The sequence below is a fragment of the Cotesia glomerata genome, linkage group LG8 (assembly GCF_020080835.1).
Source record: "Cotesia glomerata isolate CgM1 linkage group LG8, MPM_Cglom_v2.3, whole genome shotgun sequence".
NCBI lineage: Eukaryota > Metazoa > Arthropoda > Insecta > Hymenoptera > Braconidae > Cotesia > Cotesia glomerata.
The window spans coordinates 15646796-15670696 of NC_058165.1; the positions used below are offsets into that span (position 1 = coordinate 15646796).

General features: G+C 29.6%; 7 protein-coding genes across 9 annotated transcripts; 1 reads left to right on the forward strand and 6 right to left on the reverse strand.

Annotated features, from left to right (window-relative positions):
* Positions 1–7146: 7146 nt before the first annotated feature.
* LOC123271091 (protein ANTAGONIST OF LIKE HETEROCHROMATIN PROTEIN 1-like) lies at positions 7147–12079 on the forward strand. 2 transcript variants are annotated; one of them, XM_044737333.1, is made up of 4 exons: positions 7147–7572; positions 10486–10860; positions 10936–11173; positions 11295–12079. In XM_044737333.1, exons 2-4 carry the CDS (start codon positions 10748–10750, stop codon positions 11589–11591), a joined length of 648 nt encoding a protein of 215 aa, XP_044593268.1. In that variant the 5' UTR covers positions 7147–7572; positions 10486–10747; the 3' UTR covers positions 11592–12079. The 2 variants fall into 2 exon arrangements, with proteins under 2 accessions (XP_044593268.1, XP_044593267.1); XM_044737332.1 differs by lacking the exon at positions 7147–7572 and adding an exon at positions 9915–10388.
* Positions 7830–9499, reverse strand: LOC123271092 (protein immune deficiency). The gene is made up of 4 exons (XM_044737334.1): positions 9180–9499; positions 8978–9091; positions 8595–8920; positions 7830–8517 (listed from the first exon to the last, which is right to left on the reverse strand). The coding sequence occupies exons 1-4, from the start codon at positions 9217–9219 to the stop codon at positions 8389–8391; spliced, it is 609 nt and encodes a 202-aa protein (XP_044593269.1). The 5' UTR covers positions 9220–9499; the 3' UTR covers positions 7830–8388.
* A 177-nt stretch (positions 12080–12256) lies between the features above and the next one.
* On the reverse strand, positions 12257–13260 carry LOC123271093. 2 transcript variants are annotated; one of them, XM_044737337.1, is made up of 4 exons: positions 13071–13260; positions 12816–12984; positions 12612–12712; positions 12257–12533 (listed from the first exon to the last, which is right to left on the reverse strand). In XM_044737337.1, the coding sequence occupies exons 1-4, from the start codon at positions 13081–13083 to the stop codon at positions 12274–12276; spliced, it is 543 nt and encodes a 180-aa protein (XP_044593272.1). In that variant the 5' UTR covers positions 13084–13260; the 3' UTR covers positions 12257–12273. The 2 variants fall into 2 exon arrangements, with proteins under 2 accessions (XP_044593272.1, XP_044593271.1); XM_044737336.1 differs by having other exon boundaries at positions 12594–12712.
* Positions 13261–13404: 144 nt separating this feature from the next.
* LOC123270169 lies at positions 13405–14753 on the reverse strand. The gene is made up of 4 exons (XM_044736110.1): positions 14741–14753; positions 13947–14060; positions 13747–13856; positions 13405–13664 (listed from the first exon to the last, which is right to left on the reverse strand). Exons 1-4 carry the CDS (start codon positions 14751–14753, stop codon positions 13476–13478), a joined length of 426 nt encoding a protein of 141 aa, XP_044592045.1. The 3' UTR covers positions 13405–13475.
* Positions 14754–15739: 986 nt separating this feature from the next.
* On the reverse strand, positions 15740–17404 carry LOC123270418. The gene is made up of 5 exons (XM_044736453.1): positions 17216–17404; positions 16726–16905; positions 16399–16653; positions 16079–16153; positions 15740–15990 (listed from the first exon to the last, which is right to left on the reverse strand). The coding sequence occupies exons 2-5, from the start codon at positions 16877–16879 to the stop codon at positions 15803–15805; spliced, it is 672 nt and encodes a 223-aa protein (XP_044592388.1). The 5' UTR covers positions 16880–16905; positions 17216–17404; the 3' UTR covers positions 15740–15802.
* A 912-nt stretch (positions 17405–18316) lies between these two features.
* LOC123270419 lies at positions 18317–19035 on the reverse strand. The gene is made up of 2 exons (XM_044736454.1): positions 18892–19035; positions 18317–18673 (listed from the first exon to the last, which is right to left on the reverse strand). Exons 1-2 carry the CDS (start codon positions 19024–19026, stop codon positions 18491–18493), a joined length of 318 nt encoding a protein of 105 aa, XP_044592389.1. The 5' UTR covers positions 19027–19035; the 3' UTR covers positions 18317–18490.
* A 594-nt stretch (positions 19036–19629) lies between these two features.
* On the reverse strand, positions 19630–22606 carry LOC123270170. Its single transcript, XM_044736111.1, has 3 exons — positions 22129–22606; positions 20498–20731; positions 19630–19696 (listed from the first exon to the last, which is right to left on the reverse strand). The coding sequence occupies exons 1-3, from the start codon at positions 22242–22244 to the stop codon at positions 19630–19632; spliced, it is 417 nt and encodes a 138-aa protein (XP_044592046.1). The 5' UTR covers positions 22245–22606.
* Positions 22607–23901: the final 1295 nt, after the last annotated feature.

Below are 23901 nucleotides of genomic sequence, written 5' to 3' on the forward strand. Positions count from 1 at the left end.
TTTAAGATCGAATAAATATTTTTTGTTCTCGAGAAACTGCATGGAATGCCGTCAATTAATTCAAAATTGAACAACGCGTTTAAAAGTTTTAGCCATTTAAAAATTTAAAAAAAAAATGTTTTTATTTTTGAGATAACTTTCCAATTCTTTGACCCATTGATTCAAGTCCTCATAAACACTCGAAGAGCTCAAAAATTAACCAATTGGAAGATTTCTGATTAAACGCTTTTCAGATTTTCTTATTGTAAACTTTTCATTTGAAAATAACTTCCTATTTAGGAAGTTATTTTTATGAATCTCTATTTAGTAAACATCTGATCATTTGTAATACATAAAAACTTTTTTTATTCAGTTTCAAGGATGTATTTTAACATTATTGAATGGAAGTATACATACAGACTCGCAACTAAACCTTTCTTATTTTATAGTGTTCAAAAAAATATCATAATTACAATTTATTTTACATGGTAATTCATCTTTATGCCAAATTCCATAGAAATATGTGTAGCTATTTGTGTTTAATAGCTAAAATTGTTTCGAAACATACTATATTTCTCGATATAAGTTTCATGTCTAATGATACAGTTGTTTTACCACTTGGGCACTACTGAACAACGCTACCTCATTTATGTATATGGGGTATTCCATGCCAAATCGACCACTTTTGAACTCGACCCCTTTAGATTTAGCTGAAACTTTATCATTCTTTTCTACTCTTTAAAAAACATTTTTGAGAATTTTTTCAAATTTTTTCATCCAACCCAAAAAAAGTTATGAATTTCCAAAAAAAGTGGCTTTTTTTATTTTGAAATAGCCATAATTTTTTGAGACATTGACCTTTGGGTACCTTTTTTAACTTCCCGCTGAGAAAATTGAAAATTTTCAAAAATCGGGAAGTTATTGGTTTTACCCCGTTTTTCGCAAATCGAGTTTTTAACGGATGTTGACGTTTTGAGGTCCTAGGAAGCCTCCCCGAATGTTTCCGCGGTGATGTCCGCGCGCGCGCGCGCGTGTGTGTGTGTGTGTGTGTGTGTGTGTGTGTGTGTGTGTGGCCGTATGTAAACCTCTCATAACTTTTAAACGGTTCGACCGATTTGATCGCGGTTGGTGCCATTCGAAAGGGCTTGACCAAACTTAGATTTTAAATACAATTTGGACCGATTCGAACCAGTAGATTTTGAGGAATCTAAAAAAAACTACAAAAAAAAATTTTTTCAAATGTGGTTTTTTTGGAATAACTTTTAAACGGCTTTAACGATCAATTCCAAATCTATTCTCTTGACATTAAAAAACCACGTCGATCGCCGCTAGCCCGGTCAAAATCGGTTGATTCGTTCGTGAGTTATCGTTGTCGAAAAAAAAACCGAAAAAAATGTTTTTTCGGAATTACATCGAAATTCCTACTTCGATCGATAAAAACTTAATGATTCTTCATGAGGCCTGAAAAACTGCGTCGAATACTGCCAACCACGTGAAAATCGGTTTATTCATTCAAGAGTTATTGTGGTTTTAAAATTTAAGAAATAGTGATTTATTAAACTTTTACCAGATTTTTGAGCTCGGAGAGCTCAAAATGACACGAAAATTATATTTTTGAGCTCGAAGAGCTCAAAAACGTAGTAAGTGCAATTTTGAGCGCTTAAATATGGAATTAGCGGGAAGTTGCAGGGATGGCCTTTAGGGTCAACCGTTTTTCTAATTTTTTTTTTTTAATTTCTGTTGTTGAATGAACTTTTCGAAAAAATACACAAAAAAAATTAAATATGATCAATTCTATAAAATAATCGGTTTTTTTGAGCAAAATCGTTATTTTTTCAAAGTTGGTCACTTTTTTTTAATTTTTTTTTCTCAAAAAAAACTTCAATCAATTTGACAACTATTCCCGCTCATCCCGGGCAGGGCCGATTTTTTTTTATATTTTTTTTATTTAATTGAAAAAAAAAAAAATTTTTTTACTTTAGAAAATTTGACAATGGAATACCCCATATATTAAGCGACACATTGTCATGATTATACCTGCAAATCTCTACCATTTTGTTATAAAACTAAACAGACTTATTAGTTAGACAAATTCTTTGAATGATTTCAGAATGAGCAAAATCGGAAAAATAATCTAAAATTAGTAATCCTCTAACGCTAACATAGCCCATTTCAGCACAACCGCATCAATTTTTTTCAAAAAGGACAATAAAAAATTTCCAACCGCTACAACTAATGATAATGGTTTGACCCGTGGCTTAGCAAAAGTGTGTAGGTTTGTTACTGTTCATAATTATTAAACTATTGTCTTCAGCAAATTTTTCAATTAATTTTCCTCTAGAATTCGTATTTCGAGAGTGCCACAATATATTATGGCAGTAGAAATCACCATTTAATATGAATGGTGTAGGCAATTGGTTGATAAGGTTATTCAGTAATTCTGTGTTGTCTAGCTGATGAGCATTTGGTAGGTATATACAGCATATGGTTACTTCAAATGGAATTTTTACACGCACTGCTATTGCTTCTAAGGTGGTATTCAGTTGTACATTTTGTGCATATATATTATCTCTTACATAGATAGCTACCCCTCCGCTAGCGTGCTGTGATAGTCTATTTTTATGAAAACAGTTATAATGATTAATTTTCTCAGTATTATTATTTTTAAAATTGGTTTCTATAAAGCAGAATATAGATGGATTATACTCTGATTTTAGCAATTGAATTCTTTCTCGGCGAGGTAAAAAACCATTTATATTCCATTGAATTATAGGCATTGTGATGTTTTACGTGCTTTCATTGCCAGAGGTGTTCGAGAGGGAGTCATAGAAGTCTACGTTTAACATGTCAAACTTAATAAGGTTGCATATCCTAGTGAATCTGTTTTTCATACTTCTTGAACTTAGTAAAGGATATAGTTCCTGTAAGACAAAGTTTAGGTCATTTGGGTCTGATGTGAATTGTTTAACTTTTTCTGCAATGTTTCTGCTACCCACTGTACTCTCTATAAAGTTTTTAAGCTCTAGAAATTTGAATTTGTATTTGTTTGGGTCGGTTTCAATTGTGCTACGTAATAATTCCAAATCGTTTGTATTTGTTAATTGCTTCTTTTGTTTGTGTTTTGACTCCTTAGTTTTAAACGGAATTTTAAATTCTTTGTTATCAGTAACCAGATTTTTTCCAGTAATAAGATTAACTGTACTATCTTCCGATGTTGACAGTAGACTCTGAATGTGGACGTTTGTTATTGCTATTTACTAATATGTCTGACTGTTGTAATGGTTTTTTTAACATAGGCAAATCTTTTTGTGAAATAAAATCTGACGGTTTATCTATATCAGCAATAGTATCGGTGTGTGTTGTGTTGTCTTTCTTTTGCTGTTCTGTTTCGGTGTTATTAGTATTTAGAGGACATAGTTTTGCTAAGTGACCTTCTTTCTTACATAGAAAGCATGTCAATGAATCATGTGAAAAATAGATCCAGTAATTGGTATTGTCAAAGTTGATTTGAATTTGCTCGGGTACTTTGTTATAATCCTCTGAAAGAATGTAAGTTTGTCGCCTGAAACTGAGAATGTGTGCGAAGCCTTCATCGTTGATGCCAGCTCTCAAGAATGTGATGGGTGATGTCAGTTTAATGTTGTAATTACTCAACACATCTACCAAATAAGAATGTGGGATTATCGGTGGTTCGTTAGAAATAATGATTCGCTTATTTTGAGTAAATAATGGTCTAATTTTCAGTGAAGTTTCGTTTACTTTAACTGTTTTAAATTCGTTAACTAATTGGTCTGCTATTTCTTTAGATGCTAGGTAGATACATATTCTATTCCCTAATATACGTGAGATAAATCTTATCGATGCTGATGTAACTAGTCCTGCAATGGCTCTGGCGTAATCTTTGATTGGGACACTGTCGATACCGTCAAGAAAGATTGCTTGATCTTTGGTTGGGAATGATTCTGACTGTGTAACGTTTGAGTAACTGATCGTTGTTGCTTTAGCCATCTTGGCCTTCTGCGGGGCTTCTGTAGTCAGAAGGACACCCAATCCACTAATCTCTTCAATTTATCTTAAATTGTCAATTTTAGTACACTATTATTAAAATCACTATCCGCTTCTACGCACTTAAAGAACTAGCACTCTACACTCTGTGAGCCAGGCACACGCGTCCGAACTGTTCGACCGCTTGAACACGAATGGAAAATTACTTTTTAATCTTATCGTAGAGAATAAAAAATAGGGTTCAATTTTTCAATGTCCAATAGGGAATTGAAATTTGAAAACGTGCATTCATTCGTTTAAAGAAAATTGAAAATGATCAAATATTTATTGATTTTATTACCATGAAAAAATTTTTCGAAACACCTCAATATTTATACACTGAAGAACAGAAAAATTCCGAATTATTTAAATTTTCAGCTCATAAATCTTTCTACTTGAATCACGACAAAATAAAGCTTTTCAAAATGACTTTCTTGATTTAAAAATTTTTCTTTTAAATTAAGTTAATTTTTAGAAGATTTTATAGAAATCTAATTATTGCATTGATTCTCATGGCAAAACTTTTGAAAAATTTTGCTATATTTCGACTCGGCTAGTCAAGAGGATACAAAAAATGGATATGGTTCATAAGTTTATATGTTATGTATTGTACTAATGACGTGTATATTATAATCGCTAAATCTTGTAATTGTATTCTGTATACCCTGATGGACATTTACGTCAGAATAAATTATTTGAATAAGTATGAAATCTACTTCCATTTCGGATGTAGAGTTGGCCTTCTTATTAGGTAGATTTTATAGAAATCTATTTATTGCATTAGTCATGTCGAAATTTTGTCATATTATCTTTTAAGTAGTTGAGTAAGGTTCAAAAAAAGCAGTGGTAGAAAAATTTATATATGTATATAAATGTAACATAACGCTAGTGCTGTGTTCGCCATAGCACCTAAAATTATGAACGGATCTTAATAAAACTAGACATATTTAATCATCAGATGATTATCTTGAACGAGTTCGAAGATGAATAAAATCGGACAACTGTTCTAGAAATAGTGAGCATTTAAAATTTTTAAAATGTAAAAAATCGTCATTTCCGTGACTATATTTGTTAATAACTTTTGATTGAGATATTTTATTTTAAAAAATAACCACTCTAAAGCTGATGGCATGCCATTTGATTTGACCTATAACACTCTTACTTTTTAAAAATTTTTACCTTAAATCTATTCTATGAAATCCATCTTCCATCGCGGTTTAGGCCGTGTTTTTTTTTTTTTTTTTTTTTCAATTTTTATTTTCTCTAGTATATTATTTAAAATGAGCAGTAACCTCGCAATCAACATATTTTTCAAATGAACGCCTAAATGCATTGAATTTTCTAAGCATCTTTAGTAGCTAGTAAGTAATGTTTCAAAACTTTAATATAATTTTCAAGTTAAATATCAGGAAGTATATAAACTGAAAGGTTATTCAGATACAAATATAAAGTAAAAATAATTACTATAAAATTATAAACAAATTTTATCTTATAAATAACTCCCAACTTACAAGTTACATTTGATTTATCCTCCAGTAAAGTATCCAATGTACATTTTTTATCATTTTCTGCGTCTTTCTCCATTGTCAAAACTTGAATTCTTATACTTTTTGAATAATTTCACATTTGAAGACTTAACTGACAATAATGAGTATGTAACAATTATATTTCACAGCTGTGATTATTTTGGCTACTATTATTAGCATACCTAAAACCAATGAGATATAACTATTATTCCAAATAAGTAAATATCTTTAAAAACCTAAACTATTATTGAGATTAAAAAAATGAATTTATAGATATATCCTTTCCTACAACACACGTAAACAAATATTGATATCATTATATTCGCACCTTAAAAGTACTTGATTTATGCAATTTAAGGATGAGTCATTATCAACTCGGTGTCAAATAATTCAAGTGAGGTTAATAATGACAAAACATACAATCAATACAGAAAAACATTTGATTAATAATCTCAACGTTGATTTCTATTTCACTAATGGATTTTTTTAATTAATGGTAGCTTTTTAAATAATCAATAAAAATGCTAATAAATATCGAAAACAAAGTTCGTGGAAATAAGTTTTTTATTTTCATAAAACAATATCAATGATCAATGATTACTTTTAAAAACGATCATAAGTGGAAATGTTACAAATTAAAACGTATTTTTCAATTACTTTATTTTTCTCAATAATCGTATACCTTGTTATTCATTTCACTTTGAAGCTAAGATTTTCATAAAATAAATTCTCTAAAGCAAAAATATTTTTATACAAATAAAAACTTCAAGATTGCAAAAACATTACGAAAAAGTTTACATCATATTTACATATATATGTACATATCTCTTTCATATAAGCGACATAAGCGACATCTGAATAATAATTGTAAGATATGCGCACTGGTTTTTTTTTTTTTTCCTTGCTCAGTTGCGCTCAGTTGTTATGCCTAGTTGGCCTTAGGGGAGTCCCGTAAAGCCAATGTTTGTGGTGTGGTTAGTGTATAAGGTAAAGGGCCCAATAGCGGAACGACGAAGACCGTGTATCAGTATTTATTATTTTAAAAGTATACAGGCAACTTTGAAAAAGAAATAATTTAATAGATCGGTTGAAACAAACATTTAGTTGTGTGAAAAAAAAATTGAAATATAAGTTTAATCAAAGTTTAATAAATAAAAAAAATGTTTTTCGAAAAAGTCCAAAAGACCCAGTACCGGAACGCTAAAAATGACTAGCCCTAATAGCGGAACATAGTTGTCCCAATACTGGAACAGTGAATCATAAAAATTTCTCCAAATGCTAAAATTATGCTTCATCTAAATTATAATGAAGTTAATGATTAGTTGAGGAATTAAACTTATTAAAAATAGTATTTAATTATAAAAGAGATAATTTTATTTATAAAAAATATAATTTTTATACTGAACATTTATTATTCCCTTTGACCTTTGGCATCTTAATAAAACCTGTACACAATTTATTAATTGATATATAAATTTAACGACGAATATTTTTTCATAGTGTGAAATACTCTTGAATTAAATAATATTTCATGAAAAAATATATCATTTCAATTTGGTAATACAAATAAACACAAGATTTGGAGGTTAAACTTTATAAATTAGTTTTAGAGAAAAATATTGACTACAAAAATTTAGTTTCATTTTTAAAACTGAAGTTTATGCATATTTGATGATATTGTTATAACAAACGTACGCACTGTATTAATTATTAAACCACAAATAATTTTTATATTGCACTAAATCTTGCTCTTTAGTACAATACACTGCATGAGTCAGGTGGCAGAGTAAACATGGCAGTCTGTTCCGGTACTGGGTCGAGCTAATTTTAAGTGTACCAATAGACGAACAGCAACAATTAATACTTTTAATTAATTTTGTTTTTATAAACACTTAAGACTGTAAATTCTTAATAGCTCTACGAACACATACAAAAAAATAATTACTGAAAAAGTTGCTTTTTAAATTTTTTACAAGCTTAAGACTACTGACTATTTTCTTAGCAAATTCCTTAAGGAATCGAGGTAAGTCATAGGACTCAGCTTGGTCCGATAACTTTTATTTTTTTTTTAATATTTTTGATAGACTTGTAAATTTTACTTAAATTTTATTTCATACCCAAAACATTGAGATTTCGAAAAAATAAAAATTCTTAAAATTCCACATCATACTCAACAAGATATAATATAATAATCCTGAAATCGTTCCGATACTGGGTCTCATTCCGCTATTGGGTCTTTTACCTTAACTGGTTGTATTCGTGAACTTTTTTTTCAATGAAGATTTTTTTATTTAAATCGAGGCACATGCGCACATGCACACATTCGCCTTTCGAAACGCAATAAGGCATTTTAGTAGCGGGAAAACATATCTGTCGAGTGATTTAAGAAGACCTTTAAAAGTAAAATATAACTAAATGAGAGTAAAATTAAATTTAAATAGAATTCGCTTAAATAATTGATATTAAAATTATTCACTGGTAAACTATTAATTTATTTTTCCTTACTAATATATCAACTGAAATAATGTTTTCTGAATTTGCCAGATTCCTTAAATCCGTACTCATAATAATGATTGGTTTTCAATATTATAAATATCAATAAGAAATATATCTTTTTTTATAAACACTTTTTAAAGAAATTTTGAAATCGGAAAATATAAAGCTCCGCAGTAATTAGTCATATGTTCTTTTCCAGAAACTTAATTTCTAAACTTATTACAGACATAAGGAGAATAATAAAATTTCTGAAAATACATTGAGTATACAGCCTAGCTCCAAGTTCCCTCTAAAGCATTCGTTTCGTAAGAAAAGAAAACTTATTCAATATAAATAAGAAAATCTATAAACTAGAAGCAAAAATTTGTGCGCATTCATATTGTTGACATTTCCATAAGTGATTAACAATGGTTCCAACTGAAGAATTTTTGCCATTTAAACATTTCCAGTCCAGAAGAAGTTGATAAATGACCTAAACAAAGAAATTTTCTGTTAACATTTTTGTATTTCTTTCTCATTGTTGAATTTTTTAAAAGAAAATTGTGTTACCTCATCGATTCCTTTTATTCGATAGTTTTCTACAAATTGATCTAACTGCCCATTAGTATATCCTAAGGATTTAAAAAATTTTCTCCAGCCATATCCCAAATGAGTTTTAATAAAAAACATATTCTTGACAGTAAGCTGTTGCTCAGAAAAACTTAACTTTTTGACATTATGAGGCATCTCCAATATGGCACATTCATTATTGGTTTTATTTTGTAGTTGATTAGTTTCACATACCTGATTTACATTACAAATATAAGTATTTGTTGTTCCAATACTTACATGGTTAGAGTAATTAATATTATAATTAACTACATTTTCGGAACTCTCTGTAACAAAATTAATATTAAGTACGTTAAAAAACCTACAAGATAACGAAGACTTACTCGTTTTTAGCTTTTTGTTTTCTTTTTGCTTTTTTGAGAGATTGGATTGATTATCATAAAGTTCATCACGGTATTTACAAAATGTTCTTTCAGTGCCGTTTTGGGAAGATTGATCTAAAAGATTTCAAATATAATTTTGGTTAAAAAGGATAAATATCTTACTAACAAACGGTGTATTTTTTTTTTTGTTAATTTTTTTTACTTATTCGAGGTGGATCAGGCTTGGCATCGGTTGATAACATATTGGTTTGTCTATAAGTGTTAAATATTCATCATGTATCTCATCTAAGAATTGATCACTGTTAATTTTTGACAAAAGTTATAATAATAATAATTGTAGATTATTAATTGTTATTAGAACTAAATTTAAGGAATTACTTGAAAAAGAGTTTGATCAGTATGTATTGTAAATTAGTAATGATTCTTTTCTTTCTCTCTTTTTTTTTCTTTTTTTTATTTGAACATTGTCTCACAGAGGGCCTCGTGCGCTTTATATCACATACATAAGTCAATGGGGGGCTGACTGTAAACAACTGGTCGTGAAAAAATTTTCGGTCATATTTTGGGTCCTTATGGAAAACTTGTTTTAAAAAATCACCGTTAGTCGTATGAAAGGCAGCAGCAGCGTAATTTTGGCGCGAGATTCTCAAGTCCGTAGTGAACAAAGTAGTAGATATTTTTGTTAATTAATTTGTTTTTAGATTTTAAATATATTTTAACAAAGTTTTTTTATTATTTTCTTATATTTTATAGTACTTTTATTGTCTAAGCAAATATGATTATGAATATAAGAAAAAATTTTCAAGTTACACTAAAAAAAGCTTTGGAAAATCCAAAAGTGCACGACCTATAATACTCATTTGGTAAAAAAAATAGAATTTTATTATTATATAAAAAAAGTTTTTTTTTTTTTTTTATTAACAGTGTAAATGAAAATTAAAATTGACATTTAACTAGTACTTGTAGACGAGCAGTTAACGCGCTTGAGTTCGATCTATGAATACTGGCCAGGCATGGGTTCGAGTCCCACCACGGTTGAATAATTGAATAATTTTCGCTACGCGCTAGTTTAATTTTCGATTATCTTCGACTGTGAGGACTCGGTTCGTTGTCGAACAAACATTAGCTGTCTATGATAAACTCATAAAGGTCAGCTGGACTACACCAGCAAGGAAAAAAAATGACATTTATTTTTCTTGTACAATGAAGTTGTAACCTCATGATGACGCTTGACGCTAGCTTTCAGCGTCAAACTATAGCTCCACCTAGCTGAAATAAATAAAAACACGTCCAGCGTCAAACGCCAGCGTCAAATTAAATCAGCGGCGAAAAAATGTATGAATATCGAAAGTCGATATCTCAAGATATACCTTGAAGCTAGTCCTTAACCTAATTTTTATAAAAACACATGGTAATAGTAAACAAATAAGTTATGACAACAATAAATGTTAAACATTAATGAAATAATAACGTCAAATTTAAGTAACTTATCAAAATTTCAATGGCAGGTGAATATGATTATCAATTGTGGATTTATCAGTGTCAAAAAATAATTCGTGAAGCTGAAATAAAAAAAAAAAATCAGGCGCAAGAGGATTATTAGTGCTTTGTTATGCAATTAACTAGTTATACAAAATTGTAGAAAAAAATATACAAAAAAAAAAATTTTGGATTCATCCTTTATTCAAATTACGGCGAGACTATGGCTTCTTTGAGGTCATATTCCCAACTCTTTCTTCGTATTCTAAAAAAATTGAAAATTACATCCGAATGACAGCAGTCCAATTTGAAAAGCTTCTATGTTTAGTTGGCCTGAAAATATCAAATCAAAAAGTTGTAAGAGAGCCTATTTCAGCTCCAGCACGACTAGCTATGACTTTGCGGTAAGAATTTTTCAAAATAGTTGATAATTTATTTAGCGTAGTCATAATTGTACTATAATAACAATTGATTTCTAGATTTCTAGCAACTGGTGACTCAATGTCGACGGTGTCGTATCAGTATTTAGTTGGGTTAACAACAACAGCAAATATAATTGTCGAAACTTGTCAAGCTCTATGGAGTTGTCTTAAAGAAAAAGTATTACCGTATCCTTTGACTGAATCTCATTGGCTGAAAATTGCTGATGAATTCGAAAAGCAATGGCAATTTCCACATTGCATTGGAGCTATCGATGGGAAACATATACACATACAGGTATATTTGATTTCATATAAATGAATTAGTTTGATGTGTATATCTGAATTATGTTAAACCATTATTATTATCATAATTATTGTTATTGTTAGCATTATTATTATTAATATTATTATTGCAGTGTCCTGATAATGCAGGTTCTTCATATTACAATTATAAAAATAGTCACAGCATTGTATTGATGGCAGTTTATGATGCTAATTATTTGTTTACTCTCGTTGACATTGGTGCTTACGGTAGAAGAAGTGATGGAGGGATTTTCCGGAGCTCAGCAATGGGTCAGAAGTTTGAGAATAGTGACATGAACATACCAAAACCAGACTCGCTAACTGTAGATGGAATGCCTCAACCATATGTTCTTGTGGGAGACGAGGCGTTTCAATTGACAAAACTATTTACTTCGACCATATCCTGGTAGAAGTGGTTTGAATAAAGAAAAAAGTATATGTAATTATCGTCTCAGTCGAGCACGCAGAACTATTGAAAATTCATTCGGGATCATAGTGAGTTTATGGAGGGTTCTAAAAAAACCAATTGATGCTACAGTTGAGAATACAATCGATATGATTCAAGCAATCATATGTTTGCATAATTGGCTTCGCAAGCATGACAAAGATGATGTTTACATCCCACCTAACTTAGTAATTGATCAAGAACGCCCTGATGGTATAATTTCTAGAGATTTGAGGCATGAAGTTAACGATTCTGCCCTCAAAGACACAACAGCTTATGGCAATAATTTCAGTAGCAGATCTGCAGTAGCTGTTCGAGATGAATTTTGTGAATACTTTAATGCCGAAGGAGCTATTCCCTGGCAATATTATCGTTAAGTATAAATTGTAAATATTTTTTTTTAATACCATCAAAAATTTATTAAAATCGCTTTGTATTTAAATTGTAAATATATTGTAAATGCTAAATTTGTAATTATTATTATTTTTCAAAATTAAAGGAGGATTCAGCAAAAAAATAGATGAAAAAAAAAATTACTGATAGATAAATATATTTTTAATATCAAACTTTTATAAAAATGAAATGCTTAATATTAATAAAATACTTTTTTAATATTTTAACGCTTATACTTATGTAAATTATTAGTTTCACTCATTTTGTACATATAGGTTATTTTTTTCTCGAATCAGCTGTAAAATTTCAATTATGGTTTGCATTTGGACACCATCTGGTAGCTGTCGTAATTGATCGCCGATACCGATCAAAAATCCACCAACTTGATCCAATTTTGGCGGTTCCGGTAGAGCGACTGGTGTTTCATCTTTACTAATAATATCAGCGATACGATTGATTGCATTTACAGAATCCGCAATTTCCTGACAACGTTTTTTTCCTTTTTTAGCAGATTCTAAAAAATTTAGTTTAATATTATTTTAGTGACTTATAATATTGAAAAAAATATATTTACTATTATCCTGGTCAGTACTTTCGTCAAAACTGTCGTCCATAGCGTTTGATGAATCATTATTAAAGCTTCCGTCGTTATTAAAACCAGCGCTAGCATGTTGATCTACGTTTGTTCTAGTTCTGCATTTGAAAATTACGATTTAGTATTAATTTATATTTATTTGTAATCAAAAGGTTCTATCGACATAATATCATGTCATTTAACATTTATGATCATACATACGGGCGAATTAAGCAAGTATCTCGTAGGAATTCACATCTGTAATATTTCCATTCATCAGTAGAATCGACCCTTGATGAACCACTTGGTTTGCTTTCATTTTGAATTATTTTACGATGAGTATCCCGAATATATTTAAACTTCTTTTTACATTCTTCAGCATCTAGCTTACCTGTCAAAATTAGTTTGCAGTGCGTAAAGTGAATGTGAAATAAATAAAAAAAAAAGAAAGCAATAAAAATTAGATTATTTTTTAACCTTTCAATGCCATCGAAACCTCTTTCTACAAATTTGAAACTTCTCGGTTTCTTTCTTTGAGGGGAACATGATGGTTCCATAGAGGGATTCTTTTTTGCACCTCATTTATTAACCCGTCAGCACTCACGTGAACTTTTCGGTAATATTTACTCGTGATGAGAGATTTGCTCACGTTTAATCTGCATGCGGCCGGGCAGCTATACAGTTACGAAGATACACGAACTAGCCCCCGAACGTTACCGAAAGTAAATTTTTTTTGTTACACCTATAATCTCGTGATGAGAAGAATGCTCACAATTTCCGACGCGCATGGGAAAATATTTTTATAAAAATATATATAATATTAAAGCATTTCAAAAGTTCATAATTTGAAAATAGGTAAAATTCCTCGAAGGTAGAAAAATTTCATCTACCCTTTCCATTTGAAAAGAAAAAGTTTTTCATTGTTTTAAATCGAGCGTGAGCAAAATGCTTATAACGTGAGTGCTGACGGGTTAACAACTCGACTTCAGTATCATTTAATCGTTTATTTGGCGATACAGAAAATTGCGCTTTTGTTTTTACCTTTTTATTTTTGGAATTAGGAATCTGAAACTAAAATTAACATTGTTAATAGGGATTATTATGCAAGTCAAATACTAAAACATCATACTTAAATTAGCTTTAAAATATTTACATTGCCGGAGGTTTTGTTGTTTTCTTTATTTGGTGAAGAAATTTTATCCTTAATTAGTCCCTCACGCCCATTTTCCAATAAAGCTCGCCGAATTATTGTAACACCATCCTCTTTAAATTAAATACATCAAAACGACGAATTTTGTTAGTTGCAATACTATGTATTTATTTAATAGTCTAAAAAATTGATAAGTTACTAACCTAGTAAAGGATAGCAATAATGATTCTCATCGATGTGATGATTTTTATATTTTTGTAAACAATTGACAGTGAGAATTCGTCCGATGGGGTGCCACAACTTAGTCCTAACAGAGACTATACAAAACGTAATGTTTTTAGCAAGGTGCAATATCCCAAACGTTTGGTATCGAGATAAGCAACATTTAAGAAATGTGACACTTGCCGAAAATTAGTTTTCATAAACGTTACTTAATCCTAAAATGTATATGCTAGAAATGTGATGTCTAAAGAACGTTCATGTTAAGAAACGTTATACTTCAAAAATGTAAAGCTTCTAAAAGCGATAGCATCACAAGTGTGCCATTTGTAAATCGCTCAAGGTTCTAAACGTGATGTTTCCCTAACGTCATACGTTTAAAAAGTCAATCGGCCATATCGACGGTAGGAGTTCCGTTGATGCAGTAGATTTCTTCAGATAAGGAAAAACCTATATCAATTTCAATATAACTAAAGTCACATCGTCTAATATATATTATTAGAAATTTTATCAATAATAATAATACTAGTAACAATAACTTGATAAATAAAAATTAATAATAATAATAATAATAATACAATTCGAAAATTAAATATTAAATAATAATTAACATTTTTATAGACAGTATTGTTATGTTAATAAAAATCTGACATGTAAAGAAACTGAGCCAAGTCACGTTGACTCGAACTCTTTTTTCTCTCGATGCATAATTTTATAATTAGTCTTATCATTTTAATCTAACAGCTGCTAACTCTTTTACACTATTGTAACTCAATACTTGGCTCAATCATGTTATACCTAAGAAATTAAACTTAAAACTAGTTAGACATTATCACGATTGGAATCCACTCGCGGGTTTAATTACTACGATAATTATTTTTGATGGGAAAAAGTATTTAATAAATGTCATAAAGTAATAATAATAATAACAATAATCATAATAATAATACTATTAACAATTTCATCAACAAAAATATGAATTTTAATAATTATAACAGTAGTAATAATAATAATAATACAAATTTTATCAATAATAATAATACTAGTAACAATAAATTGATAAATAAAAATTAATAATAATAATAACGTAATTCGAAAATTAAATATTAAATAGTAATTAACATTTTTACAGACAATATTGTTTTGTTAATAAAAATCTAACATGTAGAGAAACTGAGCCAAGTCGCGTTGACTCGAGCTCTTTTTTCTCTCGATGCATAATTTTATAATTAGTCTTATCATTTTAATCTAACAGCCGCTAGCTCTTTTACACTATTGTAACTCGATAGTTGGCTCAATCATGTTATACCTAAGAAATTAAACGTAAAATTAGTTAGACATTATCACGATTGAAATCCACTCGCAGGTTTAATTACTAAGGTAATTATTTTGGATTGAAAAAGTATTTAATCAATGTAATAAATTAATATTGATAATAATAATAATAATAATATTAGGTCAAGTGATATACAGGTCAAGTTGGACGACATTTGAAAATTTCACCGTTTTTATTTCAATGAAAGCTGCAGTAACAGCTTCTCTGTACGAATGTTTGCTTCTACATGTAAGAGGAGCTGAGTTAATTGGATACTAATAAAAATAATAATAATTGTAATAATAAAATTTAGATATTATTTATTTTTTTTAACTTCAGTGAGGTATTCGTTTATAAATGTATTATATATATAATATGTTTTATAAATGTAATAATATAATAAGTTTTATAAATGTATGATAGATAAATGTATGTATGATAATTATTATAAATGTATTAATAATTATATTTTAAATTTGTTTAAAAGTAATATTAAATAAAAATTTAATGAGGATTAATATTTTTTTAAATAATCAAGTCAACTGAGACAACCTCTTGTCGGCAGTAACTACAAGTTAAAATTTGCCCATCTCCAAGCAGAGTTTGCACGTACTGTCTTTGACATGCTTGGCAGAAGATGCAGTGCCGACAAGGGTTGTAGACGACGTCCGGTGGTGATTCCTCGTCTGAACACGCCAGGCAAATTTGAGAATCTAAAATAATTACAAAGTATCATTGAGAGTAGTTTCTGAATTATTAAAAAAATGTATAATTCTATTTATAAAAAAATTTGTATATTACTATAGATAAAATCGCCAGCAGCCGCCGCTGGATATGCATCTTCATCATTCCTTAGTTCAGCACGATCTACGTCAACTACAAAATAATTTAAATATTAAAATTTAATTTTCGATGGTAATTACTGTTTCGAAATCACAGCAGCTCGTTCAAATGGGGTAAGGAGCTAAAACATGCGCTGGAAGAAATGGATCGTCAGGATATTTAGAAGCTGATTTGGCAAATTACAGGAGTGTGCTGGTTAAAAGATCACCAGGTACATATAATCACAGGAAAATTGTTGAGTCCACATTCAGGCCACCTAGAAATTTGTATAAACTTACTGTAAGCCGTTTTGGCGCGATCAAAACTGAAGAGAATCGATGAAGAATATCTTGACGAAGATGATATATGATAATTACAACAGGCACCTGAAGAAAGAATATACCAGGGACTGGTTTTGCCGACATTGGAGCCATGGAGATCGGCGATGAAAACATCTCGAGAAGAATGAACACCTTTACTGACGGAAAATTCGACTTTTATATCGAATATAGTTTGTAAAAAGATCCTGAGGTGGCCACTTATAACCATAATAACTAATAACATTTTTTATAATTTAGTAAAAGAAAATTACTAATATGAAATTTACTAAAAAATGTTTTCCTTACCTGTTTCGTTACTTTCCACCCAGCCATAGCCATAAAGGCGGATGGGCCCAGTTTCAGATTCGTCATCTGAGTCAACTTCATTGTCGTTATTATTAATGTTCTCATTAACATTTATTTCCCCCAACAATAGTAACTCCGGTGCCTCGGGCTCCATTTCCCGTAAGCGAGCAATGGTGATCGCTGTAAGTAAAAGAAATATAATAATAAATTAGAGAGAAAATTATAAATATAAAAAAACTTTACATTCAACTGTATATTTAAATTAAAGTAAAGTGGAAGTACCATTTTTGGCCAGTAAACATTTGAATTAATTGATAAAAATTATAATATTATAACCATATTTTTTGAGTTTTAAAAATTTGTATTAAAAAATTCAGTTTGTAATGGATTATTAATATCAATTAATTTCTATCGTTTATTTGAATTAAAAAAAATGGCCACAAACGGTACTTCTACCCTATAGTGATAGAAGAATTTATTAATTACTTACTCAATTTGTGATGGATGGGTACGAGGTCAACGATTTCAAATCCAGAATTTGGGTCTGGATTTGTGAATATTAAATTGCGAACCAGTTGCTCAGCTGCTGAAACACCTCTTTGTAAAAACTCCAATTCATTAATACCTCCGCTTTCAAGTAACTCCTGGAGGCGATTAATTTTGCTGAATCGATCAATGCTTTTACAGGTGGTGTTCCTCTACTGATAGCTTTCTTTTTAGCCAATTTATCCACATCTCGATAACTTTCGCGGCATTCAATTGAAGTTTTTTGCGGACTCTGCAGCAGAAGAGAAATAAAATATTAAATTATAGGAAATGTTATTAGGTTTAGTTGTTTATTTGATATTTTAGGGTAATTTGGTCGGCGTAATCCGAGTTTAAATTAAAAGGTATTTTTTATTTTTTGCAAATGGTCACTGAAAAATAGCATAAAATATAAAAATTATTTGTAATCAAAATTTAATTGAATAATTTCAATCCATAATTATGGTTAAAAATTTATAATAATATAAGTATTAAAAATATCACAACTGGTTGACGGAAAGTTTGAGGTGGACCTTGAGTATGCAATTAAAGACATCTTGAGTGGCCCGCCAATCAAGGAAGTATGCATATACTTTGAAAAAGTATTGGACCGAATCAAATTCGGAACTTCAGAAGCTGAGCCAAGGAATGAGGAAAAAGAGTCCAGATAGACAGTGCAATTACAAATAACTAAAATGAAGCAAATTATTGAAGTCTTATTTATAATTATTAATTGAATGTAGCAGGGGATGGGACGTATTAAAGTTTTTTTTGTAAAAGCTGTACTTAAGAAAATTAATAATAGTATTAAAAATATCAACTAACAAGTACTGGACTGTCACAAAATAATGACAATTGTCATAAGTTATGTAAGGTTGATACTTAAAAATTATAATCACGGGGTTCAAATATTGTTTAATTTTTCAAATATCATTTCAATATGTTAAATCTGCTATAGATGTATTATATTATAATCTTTTCGAATGAATATGAAAAAATATGGGGTCAAGTTGAAGTCATTTGACACCCAAACTACCTTAATCGAGAATAAGATTTCAAAAAAAGTAAAAAAGTAATGATTTTAACTCACCCAAGAAGGACCACGTATCAGGCGCGACCCCACTCATGTTCTGCAGGCGATTAAAATGAATCCTAGTGCAATTTGACAAGCCATCTACATCATTGTAGAATGACAGATTACTCGGGCCGACTTTGTTGAGCCATTCTGACAAGTAGTATATCAAAATAGTTCAAACTTTTGAAACATTTGTTCATTTAAATTCTGAACCACTTGTACAAAAGCTTTTACAATTTGTTGCGGAGGCAACAAAGCAAGCAGCAAAATTTTTGTGAAGATGCGAATTTCATGGACTGCGTTTCTTGCGCGTAGATCGATTGTCTCCATTGCATTGACATACAACAACTGAAACAAATAAAAATAATTATTATCATAAATCAGTTTAAGGTAAATGGTCATAAATGCAAAATTTTAAGTTTAATTGATTACACCAGAAATGACATAATTGTACAGTTAAATAAAAATAATCATTAGTAAAAAGCGAATAACTATATGTCCCGAGTGAACTACATAAATGAGAAAAAATCATGATTACTAAGTTAAAAGTAGAAACTTAAACTCACATGACTGTATGCATCAAGCGTTCCTTTTAGTCTTGTCGCTGGATAGCGCCCTCGCAACGCTGTAAATAATTTATTATGAAAATCATAATAAATTTTTTCAGGTTGAACGTCACCTAACACCTTTGACAAAACCATTTCTAACAAGCTTGTTGTAATCTTCAAAGGAATCTTTATTCAAAGCTGTCCATGCGGCGGGAAAAGACTGAAAAATAAAATAATCAATAATAATTTGTAATTGATAATTGTGATTATATAAAAAAAAAAAAAATCAACTTGAATCAAGCGAAAAATTCGTTTATTAAGTAAAATTTACATAAACCAAGAAAAATTGCTTAGTTTGAAAATATTTCTACTCAAAAAGAAAAATTAAGTTTTTAAAAATTATTTACTTGTTTCAAGTAAATATTTTTTATGTACAAACGATGATAAAAAGATTTGTCAATTAACTTACGTGAGTTTTAAAAGGTACAGTCATAACAATGATGCGACTCTCCATCGATGTCTCCAAGTTTAATTGGGATTTCCTCAAAATATATAAACTGGTGGAGAGCGGCTTTGACGATGGCGAGGAACTCCAGGTCGGCCACGGCGACGCCGCAGACTTCATCTGTTCTCGTCATAATAGGTTTAACAACCAAACTGCCCTTGTTGTGCGATTTTAAATCTTTCCACTTGTCATCGTGATTCAGAAGATTGATCAATGTATTAAATCCATGAGTTAACTCTGGGAATTTTCTTTTAACCTCCACTGCCGCATTCGAGCTGATACTGTTCGAATGGATATTTAAGCGCAGCACTTGGATACCTAAAAAATAGAATAATATATAATTTTGAAAAAATGGATATCATTATTATTTACACTATTATTAATATATATTTTATATTCTTTTAGTTTGATTTATTTATAAAATCATGTTTTTAACATTTTTAACTATTATTTATTTTAATTTACTATTAAGTTCGTGAAAATTATTATCAGTAGTAACTGTAATTATGACTATTATGCCGAGCCGAGTGCTCGGAATCAGAAAGGTAGGCATACGCAATACCACGCGCTTGACCTATCTCTCTTGCTCCCACGCAAAAGATGCGTGAAAAAATCTTTTAATTCTGACGATCCTAATCAGGATAATAGAATAATCTTATCAAATAGTGAATGTAATATAAATCGTGTAAAAATTAATTTATTCTTGATTTTTTTTTAACGTTCCCAACTACAAAATAAATTGAAAAAAGTATCAAAACTGGACTAATAATATAATAGCTTAAATAGTAGATGTGAGCTTTAAAATAAATTCAATAGATTTAAGCTAACTTTTATGGTTTAAAAAATTGATAAAGGAAAAAAGAACGAAATACATTCATTGAAAAAATTTTTCAAATTTTTAAAATCACGGAATGAATTAAAAAATCATTAAAATTAAACAAATAATCGTTTCAATTTATCATTCATCTATCATTTATCTTTTACATCTGGAAAATAATTTTCCTAAAATATGCGAAATTCGAAAATAAAAAAAAAAACTTTTTAAAAATATACCTAAAAATACTATTATTTAATTATTTAATGATAATAAATAAACATCTAGTTTGTATAGCAACTTACAAGATTTTCAATTTATTGTAGATCGCTTTGTTCTGCAAAAACGAGTGACAAAGTAGAGAATGCATTTCTTTTAAAAAAATTGCATCCTCAAGCAGATCAGCTTCACCCACATGGTTGTGCCGGTATTTTGGAGCATCCTCGTCTTTTTCGTCTAGATATCGGAAAACTCCGTCCGAATCCAGAGTCCCTTGCCCATTGCATCCGTGCGAATGGTTCAAAGAGCACAAGAAAAATCTGAAAAAATAATTAAATTAGAAGTAAAAAATATTTTTTTTTAATTGCATCTACAGTTTTACAATTTTTTTACAAATGACAAATTTTTAATTTTTTTATAATAATTTTTTAATAAAAAAAAATCTAAAAATTTTTAATTTTCGGAAACTCAACTTTCATTAACTTCATTAATTAAAAAGTATAAAAGTTTGTAAACTAAAAATGGCATACAATAACGAAAAATTGTTTCACTTCAATTTTTATGAGTTGATAATTTTTTTAATTTATTAATAAATTAAACCGAAGATTTATAAAAGTTATTCCTTTTTGAAAAAAACAATATCGTTAAATATATAATGTTAGCTAGAAAATTGAATATTCTTTGAATTTATGTTTCCTTCAGTTCTCTGAATTTTTTCGTGAGCTGTACTACTACTACGACTACTGTATCGCGTAGGGTAAGTTTCATACACTGTTATGTACGTTTGTCATGTGTGCATATATATACTTACTCAGAATTGCAACCACGGCTGCTCTTGAAATTCCAAGATTTCGCAACAACAGAAGAGCACAACCGATTGTTTTTTCACTGTTATCGGTAACACCGACTTTTTTGCTTTGCCTCTATTGCGTTTTTTCATTTTATATATTAAGTACATGTATTTCATTTTTATTTATACAAATATGTTTGAAAAACATTACTTAGTTATAGCTACTTATGGATTTTCTATCATCTTAAAGATGTATGAATGAACACATAATAATATAAAAAGTTAAACGAACGCCTTATAATGGCTTTGGTAAGAGTACAACTCACGAGCGAATTCGGAGAACTTTATAATTTTATAGATTATCTGAAGATTTTATTCTTTTTTTTACATTTCTATGAAATTTATTTATGTGACACTAAAATTAGCAGACACATGACAATTATTTTAATTTTTTTGAAAGATAAACTAATTTTAGAAAATTATTTAAAAAAAATTGTATTTATAATTTTTTAGATCTTCTAAAAACAAAATTATTTAAATAAAATTTTTTTTCGCTTATGTTTGTTTGTTAAAAAAATTTTATAAATTATCAGATGTCTCTTAATTTCAGTATCATATAACAATACTCTACTTTCATGCTAGCATTATTTGATTGAGTACGTAGAGTGATTGTATTATATAAATAATGAAAATGTAAATGACACTGAAGTTAGCAGACGTCGAGAAATTTCTGATTTTTTTTTAAGTAAATTACAACTAAAAAGATATTTACAAAAAATTGCACTTTTAGTTTTTCAAGTTTTTAACATGTGAAATTTTTTTTTTTAATTGTTTAATTGAAATTTTTTCGATAAAAAATTTCTACTAATTTTTAAATGTCAGCTAACTTCATTTTCATAAATTTAAACTAATTAAAAATTTACTTACTTTCTTTGTCCTGATTCGCGTGTTGCTTGATAAGAGTAGTATAAATCGGTATCAGGATCCTTAAAAATACGATCAGGTAGAGATTCTACTGAAGATTTCTTGGCGGGAGCGGTCATGATGATTACAATGTCACGCGTTTACAATGAATTGACAACTCGTGCTCGCACATAAAACTCATCAACACAGTGGTTCACTCGTACTAACCGGAGCCCGGAGCGACAGGTTCAGTAAGGCTAGACCGTGAGTAGACAGTACCCCCACTGCAGTACAGCAGCGTCGATGTTGCGCGGAAGGAGCCGAGAGCGGACGAAGACCATTGCCCCTTGCGCGCCAATGTTCCCCCCGGAACGGTTAGCATCTTACCAATACATGGAATCTGAGCACGTTCGTAAGTAGGCAAGCCGAAAGTAAGGCTTGGAAAAAAATGAAGTGAGCGTGAGGAGCCTCGCGTGTGACGTCACTCGTAAAATTTTTATGCTTTCAGATTTTTTTTTTTAAATAATTATTTATTATTAATTTTAGTTACTACGGTTAATGGTTATTTGAAGCTCACAAACGCATCTTAAATATAAATTAATACTCCCCTGTCATTAGCCGTTACAGTAGACATGCGGCTGAGTTTTTGGCTCAGGCGCTCAAAATCCCATGTTCGAAACCTCTACAATGTTTTTTTTTAATAAAAATTTTTGTTTTATTTTTTATTTTATCACAAAAAATCAAAATATTATTACAATTATTATTATTATTATTAATATTATTATGGATTCTACATATCAATATGATTAATAAATTTTGTTATTTTTAATGGTTATTTGTAATCCTTAAATGCAATTTAAATAAGTAAACACGCAAACTTCCTTGAATGCTCAAACGGCCGCGCGGCAGTTTTTTTGCGTGGGGTCATGAAGGTCCTGTGTTCGATTTCGATCTAAATTTTTTTTTTTTTTTTTTTTCAATAAAAATTTTTGGCATATTTTTTTTAAACTTTTATTTTTACACAAACAACAATATAAAATTTATTCTCATAATTGTTATTATTATAAATTTTTTTTTATTGTAAATGTTACCCTTCTTATCATTGTGGTCATCATTATTGCTAATGTTATTATTATTTATATTATTATTATTATTATTGTTATTATTACGGTTCAATCAACATTATTAATAAAAATTATTATAATTAATGGTTACTTGAAATCCTTAAACGCAATTTAAATATAATATAAGTTAACATTTTTTTCGCGTCAGATGTTCAAGTGAGCGTGCGGCTAATTTTTTGCGTAGGGTCATGAAGGTTTTGTGATCGATTCCCAACAAAAATTTTTTTTTTTTTTTTTTTTTTCAATATAAATTTTTGGAATTTTTTTTTGTATCTCTTTCCACGTCACCCATGGGGTAAGATACAATGGAACGCATTTTTTTTAACGTGGTATCCCCAGTAGGTCTAATCCACGACAAAATCAAAAAAAATCTTCAAATCTACAACCAAAATATTGCACAAATGTTGCGAAAAAAATAAGACCATTCCTTTTCTTTGTTTTAATGTCTGGGATAAGTGAGCACGCTCTTTCAGCCGCAACATTTGAATGAGGTAATATCCTCACTATACCCAGTAATAAACGCAAAGTTTTATACCGAAAAAGAACCATCAGAATTAGTAACAGAGCAAATTGCCATCCACATTTCGTCAAATTGCAATTTGTACCATTCTTTTTTCTGGAGTTCATTTTCGTGGTACAAGGAATGCTATTCGCGAGTGACACTTTCTTCATC